The following is a 16,606-nucleotide window of genomic DNA, read 5'->3' on the forward strand; positions in this document are numbered from 1 at the left end:
ATTATTGAAAAAAAGGAATAAATTTAGTAACTCTCGAGTGATTCGTCAATTCCAAATCATTGGAACGGGACGTAATCAAAACAAAACAGCAAGTGGAAGTATTCATATATTTAATATATTATATAGATGTCTATGATAAGAATAGAATTATAAGACGTCTATGAGAATTCTATTTTAAGGGCCCATTCTGTAATTAATAGGACACACTTAAAATATTTCATGACTGTTATTATTGATGGTGCATGTGCACTGATTAAGTTACAGGACTGTTTAATTAAAAATACATGATTTGCTAATATTAGTATTTTATTAACCGATTTCTTTGTTTATTTGGTTTATATGGTTCTATTAGTGAGTACACACAGTAGAACTTTTGTTTATATTTATCATATGTTACAGTTACAATAATTACTACAGATCACCTAAGCTAAATTTTTGTGCTGCTTGCGTGTCTGCTTTTCTTCATTACTAAAATTATTTTCCGTAACAAATGGATATATATTTTTATCACTGTCATTTTCAGAATTAAATTACAATGCAATAATAGGAACTGTATGGTTACTTTTCTTCCTTCATCTTGTTGGGTAGGTTACGCAAGTAAAGAAATACTATTTCCCGTGTACTTTACTTTATGTATTTCAGACTGGTGCCCACTTTCGAAACTTTTGGCTCCTCACTTCTTCTAGGCAGGACAGTCATCACATTTTCATTGATGTACCTTGTGTTCAGGACAACTTTTACTTTTCATGAAACACAAACTTGCCTTCCTCTTAAACTGCACATACTCTATAACGTCGTCACTATACGATTGTCGGGAAGATCTGTAAATATAAATATAACCAATTAATAACCTTAAAACAGTTCACATAAGAATATAAGTATATTTAAAAAAATCTTAATAATCACTTGAAGACAACCTTTCTTCTGTCTGAAGTCAGTTAAGAAATGTTTTAATTGTCCGATATGATTAAATGTAAATATAAAGAATGTTTTACTTACGTTGTTTATTTGATATTTCCATAGGTTATCTCACGGAAGTTTTTGTATCCATTTTGATTTATTGCACTGCATATATGGAGATTCTTTAAGCAGGTTCACGCTATCAGCTTTAGTATAGTATGGCTTCATTTCGGTTCACAACATATTATAAATTCAACCAACTCTAACAGCAAACGATTTAATTATTATTTGTCTTGTTTGGTTTCGATGTAGTGACGTCACATGACATTTGAGGCAGCACTGTCGCCGTTTTGGGATTTAAAATCCACAGATAAAAAATCGAAAATTTCTTTTTAAAAATTAAAATACTTAGAACGTATTAAAAAATAAACGAAATACTGCATAATTTATGTTTACTTATAAGCTATCATATCCAACGTATTTCATATTTTATTGTTGTAACTGTCAAGTACCCAATTGTATGACTACACCTGCTCGCAACAACTTCAGAGCGGACTAGCAGTTTGGCGCGGACTGTACATTATTTAGAAAAAAACAAATTTTAAATTACGTGCATCTGTTTATTAATTAATTTTATCAAACAAATTATTTCTCTAAATTTACGCATATGTAAGATGAATGTAAGTAAATTATTTTAAAGGAAATATATCTACAGCCTTCAGCATATCTTTCAAAGCCTTCCTATCCAGCTTGTCACCTGCACCTCGAGGTAGTGAAGACACGAAACGAACTCCGCCCAATTTTATTGTAGGCATCTAAAACATAGTTTATATAAACACCACAAAAATGTTACAGAATTCAGAAATATGATGGAAAATAAATATAGTTCAAAAAACTAAAAAACACGCTTTTATGATAAAATCAACTAAAAAGCTTTCGGTATTCTATTTCATTATTTCGTATCGTTACGTTGATAGATCACTATGTCAGTCAGTCACCTTTGAATATTATATAAAAAAAATGTGAGCCGTCACGGGACGCCTGGCAGATGTGAAACATCGACATTATTTTGTAAAAGTAATATGCAGAAAAGAACATATTGTGATAGGAACTAAATATGTCATAATGATAAAATAAAATATTACGATTTTTTTCCAGATAACGATGACTATTTATTGAATTCGATTGCGCATGGCGACGCGTCGCCACACCGTACACACTACTGCTACTACTACACTACCGTACTATAGACTGTATATATATACCATCGTATAGCATCGCCACGGCATGCGTCGCCACGCCAGAAATCGGTTTTACGTGCGGCTATAGATGTTTCACATCAAAAAAAATGTTAATACTTACACACTCTTCAAAATACTGCATTATTTCTGTCTCATTAACATTACATTCTGTTTTCAGAACAACAAACGCTATCGGTATTTGGTCATATTTTTCATCAGGTTTCGCTCCAATACCAACTTCTTTTACAGCTGGATGCAGCATCAGTGCTGATTCTAATTCCGCTGGCGAGAACTAGAAATTAAGATAAGGTTGAGGATGGTAGAACCTTCTGTAACTTCAATTTTGTAGCAGGCAGTGTTGGGCGTAGTTAACTATTTGTAATCTGGTTACAACAATGTAATCATAAGTATGTAGATGTAGTTAACTACTTTTAACCATAACATAACTTAACTACAGTAATCAAACTACATGATATAGTTATTAATTTGATTGTTGCAATCTAGTTGTTATAAATAATGATTATTTAAATTCTATGGACTTATATTTTGCAATGAAATATAACAGCAGTGTTAAGCGCTGCTGTGTTCTGCTTTGAAGTGTGGTAAGAGACATACTTTTCCGAGGCGTTCTAGCTTAGTCCTCAGGGGTAGCGGCACGTGTGGCCGACTCAAGTAGGAATATAATCATATCTGGGTTTGATTACAGATGTTCAGGGGCAGTAGCACTTATCATCAGGTGGACTGGATACTTGTCGCCTACCACAATATTATAAAATGGTTTAATTTATATTATTTTTAAGGTTTTTGAAGGCGGGGAGATATACATAAAGACCACACACACTTAGTTCCAGAATGAGAATCTGAATTAATTTTAGATATCTGTATGACTGGGGATCGAACTCGGAACTCTGCGTGACTAACCGTTATGGTGGTCGTTAGATTATTCTATTATATTATTTTATAAAAAAATATAAAAGCAGTGATAGCCTAGTGGTTAAGAAACTCGGCCTCTCGATCGAGGGGTCCGAGGTTCAAATCCCAGGCTCTGATTTTTCAAAATTATGTGCGTATTAGAAAATAATAATCACTTGCGTAAACTGTGAAGGAAAACATCGTGAGGAAACCTGCACACCTGAGAGATTTTATAAAATAAAATCTCAAAGGTATGTGAAGTCTACCAATACGCACTTGGCCAGCGCGGTGGACTATGGCCTAATCCTTCTCATTCTGAGAGGAGACCCGTGCCCAGCAGTGGGACAGTAATGGGTTGATGATGATGATTATTTTATAAATCCTTTACTTTACCGAAGCTCCACAATATTTAATCATGTCCTTTATCCTGTCAACGATATAGAAGTATTCGTCTTCGTCATAATAACCAACGTCGCCAGATTTGTAGAATCCTTCTTCATCAATATATTCGAAGATCGTGTCTCCTAAGTAACCTGAAATATTGTAATTAAAAATAATAGGCACGATGTCAACGCCATCTATTGACCACTGGAAAAACTAAACGAAAATTTGTACTAAATTAGTACTGCTGTTCACCAATAGATGGCAGTTAATGTATTTATCATCTTTTGTCATTGGAAAAATTTGTTGCAAAATGATTGCTGACTTAGTTCCGCTATTCACCAATAGATGGCAGTAACTATATTTAGTACTACCTGACCCGGCAAACTTTGTACCGCCTCAAAATTCAAAATTTATTTATCAAATATAATTCATTTAGAATATAGACTATGTTACTCGTGGATAATGTAGCTTTCGAATGGTGAAAGAATTTTTAAAATCGTTCCAGTAGTTTTTGAGCCTATTCATTAGATACATTCAAACAAACAAACAAAGTTTTCCTCTTTATAATATTAGTAAAGTATAAAAGTATAGATAAAATCGAGTCGAAAAACAATTTCTCAGCTAGTATGTTTATATTAATTTGAATTAAAATTGCAATATTACGAACCTGGCATAAGCGTTATGGACTTAAAACAGATTTCACCGCGTTGATTTGGTCCCAAAGGTTCTCTGGTCTCAATATCTACCACCTGTAGGAAAAGTGGAAAAGGAGTTCCATAAAATAATAAACAAATCATATTATAAGTTATGTAATGTTAGACATAATTGTACAACCAAATATACTTTGGTCGGAACCAACTGTGCTGACTTCATAGATTAGTAAAGATTACTCACTCCTAACAAGAAAATGTACCCAGTTTTGAGAATTGAAATAGTTGCGTAAAAAAGTTTTGCCACGTCTCCGTGCTAAAATGTCCCTAAAATATTTGAAATAATTATTTATTTATTACGTAGGTTACGCAGTATTAGTTATTTATTCGTAAGTTTTCTCTAAAAATGTTTTTATTTGTCAAGAATTCAAAAAAAGAACTTACTAATTAGCCATTTGTGGCTTCATTCAATCTCAAGGCGGCGAAGTATCTTTACTAATCTATGGCTGACTTGAACAGTTTACCAATAAAACCCACAGGCCCGTGACAGACATAAACAAATATTTGAACAAATACTTTGCTCACACATTTGAACACTTATTTCTTTAATTTTTTTAACCTGTCACTTATGTCATGGTCTCCTAGCAACAGGACTTTGCGCTTGTGTAGCAGGCTCCACACATATTTGAAGTTTGAACGCTTTGTTGTGCGCTCGAAAAACCGATACAAAATAGCAAAATTAAAAGATAAGGAAAATAAAGTTTGTATACTCTGATTCATAATTAGGTGTCCAAAAAGTAAACAAAGGTGTTGACTTATCAAGAAAATACGTTAGAAATGGTAGTTTTTATTTTTGTCGATATTCACGTAATACAACAATAATAAAATAATAATCTAAATAAATTAAGATTAATTCACATTTTCTAATATTTATATCACCTCAATTTCGTACCATACAGTAATAATAATAAAAAACAAAGTTTATGGTAGAAATTTAAATGTGATAATGGTAACACAATCGGGATCCAAAACATTTATTGTGCCGCCATTTTTAAGTTTCGTAGCTGATGTTATTCATTTTCGTGATCGTGATCGAACTCGAATGTTTTCTCGTTTTCATAGCGCGTTTATTAAATTGTGTGTAGTTGTTAAATATTTTGTTTTTATTGAGAATGTTAAAGTTGTTGTTTCTTTTTGATTTATTAAGGTTTACAACACCTGTAATCGTATTTGACAGTGACATTTCTTTGTTTACATTTTAGACACCTAATTATGAATCAGACCCTAAACGCCTCATCTATTAATGAACGTCCCCAAAGTCTTGGGTCTTGTGTTCATTTACCTTAAAAATCGTACCAGCTCGCACTGTACCGGCACTATTGATCTTGTGGCCCATCCCGCTGTCATTTATGATCAAACAACCTGCTTCGCTCATGCCATACATTTGAACGACTTTGCGAAGATTCTGTAAACTAAATTAATTATGTGTATTGTGCGCGCCAAACTGCTAGTCCACTCTGTTTGTGTGCGCAGGTTTAGTTAGCATATACTCCGTAACGTAAGGGCACACTAACGCAGCTATGTACCCGCGGGCGAGAAAGGGGGTGCGGGGCAGCGGGGGGCGCGCTGTCTTCGTCCCGCTAATATCTGCAATTTGCTATTGTGACGTGACTCGTTTCTATATTCAGAGCGGACTAGAAGTTTGGCGCGGACACTACTTATGTACACACGTAAGAAGTAATACTTCTTTAGCGCTTTTTAATGAAAAACGAGACCAAATAATTGTTTTAAAAGCAAAAAAACAGACTGCTTAAAGCTTTAAGCGATGTTACTGCCACTGTTTGTACTATAACACCTCATAATTATGTTTTTTTATTATAATATAGGAGTAGCAGACGAGCATGCAGTCCACCTGGTGGTAAGTGGCTACTGCCGCCCATGGACATCTGTAATCAACCCCAGATAGGATTAGATATTCCTGATGTCGGCCACAGATGCGCCGCTACCCCTGAGGACTAAGCTGGAACGCCTCGGAAAAGTCTGTCTCCCTTACCGCACCCTTCAGAACGGAACACAGCAGCGCCTAACACTGCTGTTATTAGGTAGAAATAGGTGTGGCGGTGGTGCCGCCGGAGTCGAACCACAAAGGGTTCTACCACCTTCTCCACAAAGGGTTCTACCACCTTCATTCTTTCAACCGTTTAATGGCTGTCATTGTGTAATTTACGCGGAACAGGTCCGAACAGCTCCGAACTGAGACTGTCGGAGCACGGCCGCTCCCCGGGCACGATCACCTAGCCCGGCGGGAGATCTCCCTTTGCCAAAGTGGGATCACGTCGGAGTCACCACTTTGGCAAAGGGAGATCTCCCGCCGGGCTAGGTAATCGTGCCCGGGGAGCGGCCGTGCTCCGACAGTCTCAGTTCGGAGCTTGTATATATGAAGGATATTAAGAAAACTTCGATAGCGTGATTCAGAATACTCGTGGCGCCATCTCTTGTCGAGTAGCGGGAGGTCGCCACAAAACGGTGAAGGAAAACGTCGTGTGGAAACCTGTATACTTGAAAAATGTTAAAAAAAATCAAATTATGTGAAGTCTACCAATACGCACTTGGCCAGCGCGGTGGACTATGACCTAATCCTCATTCTGAGAGGAGACCCGTGCCCAGCAGTGGGACAGTAATGGGTTGATGATGATGATAATGATGATGATGAAATGATACTCACTTAGTCCTTGCCATAGCTACCATATTGCCGTCAATGGGTGTACTCGTAAGTATTATTTTTTCAACTGAAGACAAGTTGTATTTATTGACAATGGACGATTTGATAATTTCGTTTAAAGTCGCCGGCACCAGCTGGAGCATGGAAACCTGTGAAAACACATTGAAATATTCATAAAACTTAGATTTTTTATTATAATATAGGAGTAGCAGACGAGCATGCAGTCCACCTGATGGTAAGTGGCTACTGCTGCCCATGGACATCTGTAATCAACCCCAGATAGGATTAGATATTCCTACCTGAGGTCGGCCACAGATGCGCCGCTGCTCCTAAGGACTAAGCTGGATTGCCCCGGAAAAGTATGTCTCCCTTACCACACCCTTCAAAATGGAACACAGCAGCGCCTAACACTGCTGTTATAACAGAAATAGGTGTGGCGGTGGTGCCGCCGGAGTCGGACCACAAAGAGTTCTATCACCTTCCAAAAGAAGTGACTAGAAGCGAAGTACCTTTTGTTTCTGAATGATCTCCAAATAGTCTTCAAGGCCACTCTTGACGCTGAAGACGACAGTGGCGCCGGCGACCAAGGCACCCACAGTGTGGAGTATGCCGTAAGAGTAATACCACTCCCGAGTCACTAGAATACGTTTACCGCAGGATATGCTGAGGAAAGAAAAATTACATCGGATATTTATTCTTTATTATTTGTTTGATATTAGGTGGTCCGAGGTCCCAGGCTCCTTTAATTTTTCGAAGTTATGTGCGTATTAGAAATTAATTATCACTTGCTAAACGGTGAAGGAAAACATCGTGAGGAATCCTGCATACCTGAGAGATTTATAAAAAAAATCTCAAAGGTTGTGGAGTCTACCAATACGCACTTGGGCAGCGCGGTGGACTATGACTTAATCCTGCTCATTCTGAGAGGAGACCCGTGCCCAGCAGTGGGACGGTAATGGGTTGATGATGATTATTTGTTTGAAGGTAGAACCTTTTGTGGTTCGACTCCTGCACCACCACCGCACACAATTTCTGTTATAACAGCAGTGTTAGGCGCTGCTGTGTTCTGGTTTGAAGTGTGGTAAGGGAGACATACTTTTCCGAGGAGTTTCTTCGTACTCTGGGGTAGCGGCGAATCTGTGGCCGAACTCAGATTTAATACTATCTGGGGTTGATTACAGATGTCCACGGGTGGCAGTAACTGCTCAGATGGACTGCTCATCTGCTATATATTATATAAAATATATATATATGTATTATCATTTTGTTTTGCTATGATGTATTTTAGGATGTAACGCACGTAAGAATTTATACCATAAAAATCGGTTGTCTGTAAAGTCGGTTTACTGACGATAGTTGAATGTGACAACGTCATAAGAAAATACTGATGGAATGGTTGCATTTTTCAAAAGAAATTTTTTATTTTATTTGTTAGATAGATATTTTGTATGGATGGAGAAGGAGGTAAAAACTCGGAGGCGGATTGTGCCTCTTTTTCGCTCGTTTCGCTCTCGCTTGCACTTCAAGCCTGAATGGAACGCCTCAGAGCGAGGTAACGCCGCATGAGTGATATTTTTTGGTGCGTGCAGCCGGCTCCATCGAATTATAAGACGTTGTCACGTCAAAAAAATATATTAAAAAAGAGTTTCGTAGCGGATCAGACCTTTTTTAAATAAAAAAAAAAAACTATATTGCAGTCCACATGATGGTAAGAGGCTACTGCCCATGGACATCAGTAATTAACCATAGATAAGATTACATCCCGACTTAAGTTTGGTAATAGCGCCGCTACCCTAATGGACTAAGTTGGAACGCTTCGAATAAGTATGTCTCCCTTACCACATAATTCAAAGTAGCGGTGGGTCGTTGAAGTTTTTTTCGTCAACGACACGTCAACGTTAATTTCCGTTGATCAACTAGTTAATTTCGTCAACAAGTTAACGTGCTACTAATTCCAACTTGCATCAACAATAAACGATTTTTAACTCTGCTGCAACGATTAACGCGTCTCTACTGACGTGAGGTAAATGTTATTTTAGAAACAAAAATGACATAGTATATATTATAAATATCAAGAATTGATATAAATATTATTTCTCGATATTTGTAATAAATAATGATTAGATATATTCTACATAATTGGAGTTTAAATTATGTTATTATACCGACAAAATTAAGATATATGCTCGTCTGCTACTCGTATATTATAAAAAATATATATTTTTAAAATTTTATTTTTAACGTAAGTTTAATTCTAAACAAAATAAAATTTACGTTGAAAATAGCGAAACGTTCCGTTCAACGTCGTTGACGTATTTAACTAGTTAATTTCTATTGGGTTAATATTGATTCGTTGAAAGTGAATCAACGGTTGATTTAACTAGTCGGTTGACTCAACGGCCACCGCTACTTCAAAGGACACAGATAATTTTACCAATGTTGGCAGAAATAGGTGTGGAGTTGGTGCCTTCGCCTCGAACCACAACGGTCCTCCAAAGTAATTGTATATTTATAGACAAAACTTACTGATCAAAGACTCCAGTTTGATTAATACTAATTAAATTGAGATGAGTTAAAGGTGTAGGTTTAGGTAGCCCTGTAGTACCAGACGAGAATAGAATTACTGCAATATCTCTCCAGCCCTCCACTGCTACTGGTAGGAAGTCCTCCACACTACCGTGTTGTGTTAAAAAATCTTTAAATAACAATTCTCCATTTGATTCGTCGCCGTAAATTATTAATTTCTCGCATCCAGTGGTTTTTAAGACGTCCTTGTGAATGTCATAAGCGGTGGGCGAACAGAAAATGATTTTTGGTTTCGTCAATTCTAATTTACGTTGAATTCTCTCTGAAAATATATTGTTGTGTCAATAGGATATATTTTACAATACAATACATATACAAAAGTCTTTATTTTACACCAAATTTGAAGTAACAAATACAAAATATTTTACAATAATCAAAGGTACAACTGGCGGTCTTATCACTAAATAGCGATCTCTTCCAGGCAACCATTTACTTATTGCAAGAAAGTAATATTGTATACAAGAGATCCAGGGTAGGGGTGTACATGAGTATAATGGTCATATTTTAAATATATCAGCAGCTAGAGTATTTAAGAATAGAAGAAAACAAGAGAAAGATGAGAATACATAAAGTAATAATAGAATAGTATAAAAATAACAGGGTAACTAGGAAGCAGATTATAATGATAGATAAAATACTTTTACTTGATTTTTTAAAAAAACCAGTGATTGCACACGTCGGATAATAATCGGTAAGGCATTCCATAGGCGCACAGCCACTGCAGTAAAAGATTTACTAAAGAATGATGAAGAAGAAGAAGGAGTTAATAGGGAAAGGTTTTCATTGGAGCGCAGTAAATGTGTATCGTGAGACAGATGCAACTAATGAAAACGCTCTTTTAAATAATTAGGTGTGTTAGGGTTAAACAAGATGCAGTATAAAGCAGAAAGTATATAAGTATTCCGACGAAGACGAATTGGGAGCTACTTGAGTTTTTTACGATACTCAGAGACGTGATCATATATACGAATTCCAAATATGAATCGGATAGATAAGTTTTATATTATAATGTATATTATAATGTAGCTTAACTTAATTTGATATTAATTATTTATTATAGGACGTAGATTAATAAACGGACCTTTAAAATAACACTTCTTTATAGGAGTGCAACATACAATAATGCACCACCGCCACACCTATTTCTGTTATAACAGCAGTGTAGCGCTGCTGTGTTCTGGTTTGAACTGTGGTAAGGGAGACATACTTTTCCGAGAAGTTCCAGCTTAGTCCTCAGTGGTATCGGTGCATGTGGCCGACCTCAGGTAGGAATACCTAATCCTATCTGGGGTTGATTACAAATGTCCATGGGCGGCAGTAGCCTTACCATTAGGTGGACTACATACAAGCAGACGAGCTACTTCTATATTATTAATAAATTATAACGTACTAGCAGACCCGGCAAACTTTGTACCGCCTCAAAATCTATTTATCAAATATATTTCATATAAAATATAGCCTATGTTACTCGATAATGTAGCTTTCGAATGGTGAAAGATTTTTTTAAATCGGTCCAGTAGTTTTTGAGCCTATTCATTACAACTAAACATACAAACAAAGTTTTCCTATTTATAATATTAGTGTAGATATTGAACTTTTAAACGAGTATCGCTATACAAAACTGAAAGTTTTGTCTATGGATTGTCAACAGACTAACACTATTTTCGGTCCGACCAACATTAATTTAATCGTGCGACAATGTTGATGACAGTTATAGTTTTCAAACTGCTAGTCCGCTCTGAAGTTGTTGCGAGCAGGTGTAGTCATACAATTTGCTATGGCGACGCGATTCATTTCTATATTCAGAGCGGACTAGCAGTTTTACGCGGACTATACGACCTATAATAAGTAAAATGGAAAAATCCTTCAGCCTTATCGCCTTTAAATTGGATGAAGCCTCAAAACGCTGATTTGATATTTTTTTTTAAATAAAAACATTATTAAGTACTTATTAGAGAAATTGTCCGTATAAATAACTAATAACGTAATTTACGTAATAAATGAATAAGTATTTCAAACATTTTAGAGACATTTTTAGTTTTTAAACTATCATTATTCATTAAGGTTACATTACCGTTTCTGCAGCTAACAGTAGCTGCGAACAAAGTGGCGCCAGTACACATAATCCCGAGCAACGTCGGCATGAACTCCAATCTTTTGTCGCTGCAAATACTTATAACGTCACCCTTTTTCACTCCCATACGTCTGAGCGAGAGGGCAATATCAACTGACAGTTGCAAGAATTGCTTATAAGTCATCGTTTCACCGGTATCTGCATTTTGCTAAAAATATAATAACGTTGCATATTTTTTGTAAATATAATATAAAACTTAGGTAGTAGATAGTAAGTTAACATTTTGAAGGATTTAGCGCCATCTATTGTTGAGTAGCAGAACTAAATAAACAAATGCAACTATCTATTAGTTCTTTCTACTTGATAATAGAGGGCACTTAAAGCGCAACTATACTTAATTTTACTGTTATTTGTGGGAGAATACTGCATTTTATATATAAATATTCCGTTTTTTAAATCTCATGATATTAATTTTGAACCACCTCTCCGTATTAACAATTGGCTACCTGTATCATGGTATAAAAAAGGGGCGCGCAACTGTCAACGGATCAAAAGTTGTCACGGCACGGTGGTGCTCTGAACTGTTTGGTATTTTGCTTGGGTGTTATTGTTACTGTGGTGGCATTAACGCTTATTCATTTAATTATTTTAACTATAATTTTAAATGAAATGAAATGAATGAAATGAAATGAAATTTATTTATTGCAAGAATGTAGTACACAAAGATAGTTACAGCAATAGAAGTTCGTACATTCTACCATTACAATGGTGTGCAATCATGTCAAATTGAAAAAAGAAATTAGGAAAAAATAAAAATAAAATTAAAAAAAGTTAATTCGTATTAAATTATTAGATGTCATTTTTATTCTGTACATTGAAAATATTAATTTATGTCACAAAAGCAGTGTTGCATAAGCCATTCGGTAATTTTCCTCTTAAAAATGTTTAAGGTCAGATCTTTGTATTTGTCTGGTAATTTGTTATATATTTTGATGTGAAACATCTATAGCCGCACGTAAAACCGATTTCTGGCGTGGCGTCGCATGCGTATATGCCACGATATACGATGGTGTATATATATATACAGTCTACATGCAGCAGTGTGTACGGTGTGGCGACGCGTCGCCATGCGCAAAAATCGTAATATTTTATTTTATCATTATGACATATTTAGTTCCTATCACAATATGTTCTTTTCTGCATATTACTTTTACAAAATAATGTCGATGTTTCACATCTGCCAGGCGTCCCGTGACGGCTCACATTGTTATAGCTATAAGGTAAGCATTTTTTTTATATATTTCTAGTCGTAATTTTGGCATGAATAATCTAAATTTATTTTTGTCTGCATTCCTACTTACATATTGAGATTGGATTTCAAAATAATGTGGATGCTGTCTGACAAACAGACAGACCTCCCTAATGTACATGCATGCTAGGGGCAGTATTCGATACTTTTTAAATAAAGGTCTACAAGAATCCATATGCCCAGCACCACAAATCGCTATGCATTTTTCTGAATGCGAAATGCTTTAATTATGTTTACCGAGTTCCCCCACAATAACAGGCCGGATAATAAAACTGAAAACACATATCCATGGTATGCACTGAGTGCTGCTTCCGTCGATACCATAAGCCGTATTCTTTTTATTGCAAACACAAACTTATTTAATTTATTACAGACATATTCAATGTGCCCTCTCCAGTTACAATTTTTGTCGAGTATTATTCCTAGAAATTTGATTTTCCCTACTTCTTCTATTGGAGTATTGTCATGAACTATATTTAAATTAATATGTCTTTTATTATACGTTTGGAATTGAATAATTTTGGTTTTATTAATGTTTATTTTTAAATTATTATTTTTAAGCCATTTGGATAATTTATCAATTGTTAAATTTATTTCTTCTTCATAGGTCATCAGCGAACAAAATAGTTTTATGATCTGTTAATATTGTTGTAATCCATTATTATAGGTAGCGTGTTTCTATCTCAGTCGCTGCAATGACAATCTATATTTGTTCTCCTTATAATATAATATATTATAGTTACATTTGTTTGTACAAACCGGTTTTGAAACTACAACCGTTGTGATATTTTTGTACTACGCTTATTTCTTCCACAATTTCTTCAATTAACCAAATATAAAATTTAAATTTTGATGTTTAGAAAAAATACATTTATATTTTCTTTTTTGAGAGGTTTGAACTCGGAACCCTCGAGCGCAAGCGCCACAATTTACCGTTAGACCATTGTTAGTGTACTCAGTAGCGTCGAAATGTGTGAACCCTATTTTGTTCGTGCGCTATGTTCTATAGCCGCGTTTCCCAACCTGTGGTCCGCGGACCCCTGGGGGTCCGCGAGTATATGTATAGGGGTCCGCGGTGTCATCTCTGGACCATACATAAATCGCTCATTAAATGCAAAAGGGCCCCAAAACGAAATATCAGCAAACCAGTTTTATTAGAAAAATGTGATCTTTTTTTTTTTTTTTGTCGAGGGGGAAACCTTCAAAAGGTACCCGACAACGTGGGAGCGACGCCGAGTTATGTGGGATTTTTACCGCACTAAAACCCCCCGGTGGCCGTCCTCTGCGCTGCGTTGAGGGCTCCGGGATCTCCAAAGGAACGCAACCGGAGTCCTCTTAGCGCGTTGCCCCGTCGGGCTCCGCCCAGGTGAGCTTGACGCTCGCCACACCATCTGGTGTATACGACGGTATGCGACCACGTCACCTTATATGGTAATCTGCTCGGTCGTTCAGCACTCTCGATGAATCATCAGCTTGTTGACACTATTGCTTCAATTTAGCTTACGTGTTATTTTTAAATCTTTATTATTCACGCACACGTGGTTTTAATATCAAATTTATAAATATTGGTTAAATTAGTTGAATCGAAATACCATTTTTTTTTCTTCTCAAGGGGGAAACCTTCAAAAGGTACCCGACGACGTGGGAGCGACGCCGGGTTATGTGGGATTTTTACCGCACTAAAACCCCCGCGGTGGCCGTCCTCAACGCTTGTTGGAGAACTCCGGGATCTCCAACGGAACACAACCGGAGCCCTCCAAGCGCGATGCCCAACGAGCTCTACCATGGGGGAGCAGTTTTCGCTCCTCCCACACCATGTAGTGTTTACGACGGTATGCGATCACACATACCACCGTCCTTCCCAGGGTCGCTTGCTGGACGGTTCGAGCTACCACTCTTGCCGCCCGCAACCCCGGAAGCCCCCTTTTAGTCGCCTCCTACGACAGGCAGGGGATACCGTAGCCCTATTCTAGTCCCGGAACTACAGGGACAATTGTAGATCTACCTACCGGCGCGCCCACATATTATGACAAAATTCAACGTTTATTATACTTATCTATGGTTTATTATTGTAAATTTATTTTATGAAAATCATTTTTATACATTTTTATTCAACGAACACGAATATTTAATAAATATTTATTTTATTTAAATAAATAAATTGGAACTCAAAAACTCGTAACTGAATTAAAATATTTAAAATGACTTACCAAAGCAATAATTTCTTTAAATTGCTTACATTTATCCATCATAAAATGGCCGAAATTCAAATGACCTGGCACCATGACGTCATTACTGCCGTAAATATAATTATTATTGCGCAGCATTTTATTTTAAAACTTTTATTATTCACGAATTTAGAGAAAAAATACACGTGATATAATACGTTGTACTAACAGGAAGTATGTCAGAATTTCTTTTTATACTAATTGGGTATTTGCTCAGATGTTTCTGGTTCATGCAAATAATACCCATTTGCATGAAACTGAACAAATATGGGTATTTGAATTGTTCTACTTAATTAAAACTACTCGTAAGTGTCCAATGAACAAGCGTCCTTTTTTGTAAAAATAATCATCACAACTAAATTAGGTAATATACCATTATGTACAGAGTTAGAGAAACTGCAGTGTGTATATAAAATAAATAATATTTTGTGTAAACCTTTTTTGTATAACATAGGTGTAGCAGACTAGTGCCTACTGCCCATGGATATCAGTAATCAACCCCAGATAAGGTTAGAATCCTATTCCTTCGCTACCCCAGAAGACTAAGCTGGAATGCCTCGGAAAAGTAGATCCCAATGTTAGGCGCTGCTGTGTTCTGGTTTGAAGGGAGTAAGAGAGACTTACTTTTCCGAGACGTTCCAGTTTAGTCCACAGCAGTAGCGGCACATCTGTGGCCGACCTCAGGTAGGAATATCTAATCCTATCTGAGTTTGATTACAGATGTCCATGCGGCAAGAGCCACTTACCATCAGGTGGGCTGCATGCTCGTCTATTTTATAATAAAAAATAGAACACAAGCTCTAAATTCAATAGCATTTAAATATATCGCAGACATCGCCGCGTTTAGAAGTAAAAGCAATAATTTTTGAACTTATCAAACAGGTTTTTTACTTGTCAGTAATTATTTTAATAATCCTCCGTAAAGATAGATAACTTAGTTCAAATTACGTCAACTATGTTTTAATTACGAATATTGGCACAGTACCGGAACAATAAATAAAATTAAATATGCATGTTTCAATTCAAATCTTCAAATATGTCTAATTTTAATTAGTCACTAGTAGTGCCCGTGGCTTCACCCGCGTTTAAAAAAACAACATGATATACATATAACTGAAAATGTACCTTCATTAGAATGACAGTGGTGCCATCTGTCGAAAATTGGTCGTACCAACTAAGAAACTTGTGCGGTGTGCCCCATTCAACGGTTTTGGAAACCGCCCCACAATTCTTCCACAATTATACTATTTACTGTTCCTTAATTGGTTCCTAGGTTGAAAATTATTTTCGACTTTTTAGTTGATTTTATCTTAAAAGCGTGGTTTTTAGTTTTTTAAACTATATTTATTTTATAATTTTTTTAGTATTTGTTATTATAGCGACCACTATCATCCTCTGTAAAAAAATCAAGTGTCTATCTATTACGGTTTAAGAGATAAAGCCCTGTGACTCACGAACAGACAGCGGAGGGTTTCGTTTTACCCTTTGAGTACGGAATCCTAAAAGTCATTCTATAGGAGGGCATTATAGATATGTTTCAGAACATTTGAGTCTCGTCTAAAACTTAAATTCACACTATACCAGTTATTGAAACTAAAGA

At 36.1% G+C, this 16,606-nt stretch overlaps 1 protein-coding gene across 1 annotated transcript; it reads right to left on the reverse strand.

Moving 5' to 3' along the window:
- Positions 1-1,487: 1,487 nt before the first annotated feature.
- Positions 1,488-15,170, reverse strand: LOC140752748 (luciferin 4-monooxygenase-like). The gene is made up of 10 exons (XM_073087089.1): positions 14,989-15,170; positions 11,470-11,677; positions 9,336-9,657; positions 7,319-7,472; positions 6,813-6,958; positions 5,430-5,559; positions 4,105-4,186; positions 3,447-3,586; positions 2,263-2,433; positions 1,488-1,715 (listed from the first exon to the last, which is right to left on the reverse strand). The coding sequence occupies exons 1-10, from the start codon at positions 15,103-15,105 to the stop codon at positions 1,590-1,592; spliced, it is 1,596 nt and encodes a 531-aa protein (XP_072943190.1). The 5' UTR covers positions 15,106-15,170; the 3' UTR covers positions 1,488-1,589.
- Positions 15,171-16,606: the final 1,436 nt, after the last annotated feature.

The sequence above is a fragment of the Epargyreus clarus genome, unplaced genomic scaffold, assembly GCF_041222505.1.
Source record: "Epargyreus clarus isolate Ecla_fem2 unplaced genomic scaffold, WU_Ecla_fem_2.2 ptg000025l, whole genome shotgun sequence".
Lineage (NCBI taxonomy): Eukaryota > Metazoa > Arthropoda > Insecta > Lepidoptera > Hesperiidae > Epargyreus > Epargyreus clarus.

What these genes read in the sequence shown, in the direction of transcription:
- LOC140752748 (XM_073087089.1), bottom strand. Translation starts at nt 15,105, where the DNA reads ATGCTGCGCAATAATAATTATATTTACGGCAGTAATGACGTCATGGTG. An exon ending in TACTGTTAGCTGCAGAAACG is followed by an intron (nt 9,658 to 11,469) that starts GTAATGTAACCT and finishes ATATATTTTCAG; the next exon opens with AGAGAATTCAACGTAAATTA. An exon ending in GAGCTGGTACGATTTTTAAG is followed by an intron (nt 4,187 to 5,429) that starts GTAAATGAACAC and finishes CTTTTCCTACAG; the next exon opens with GTGGTAGATATTGAGACCAG.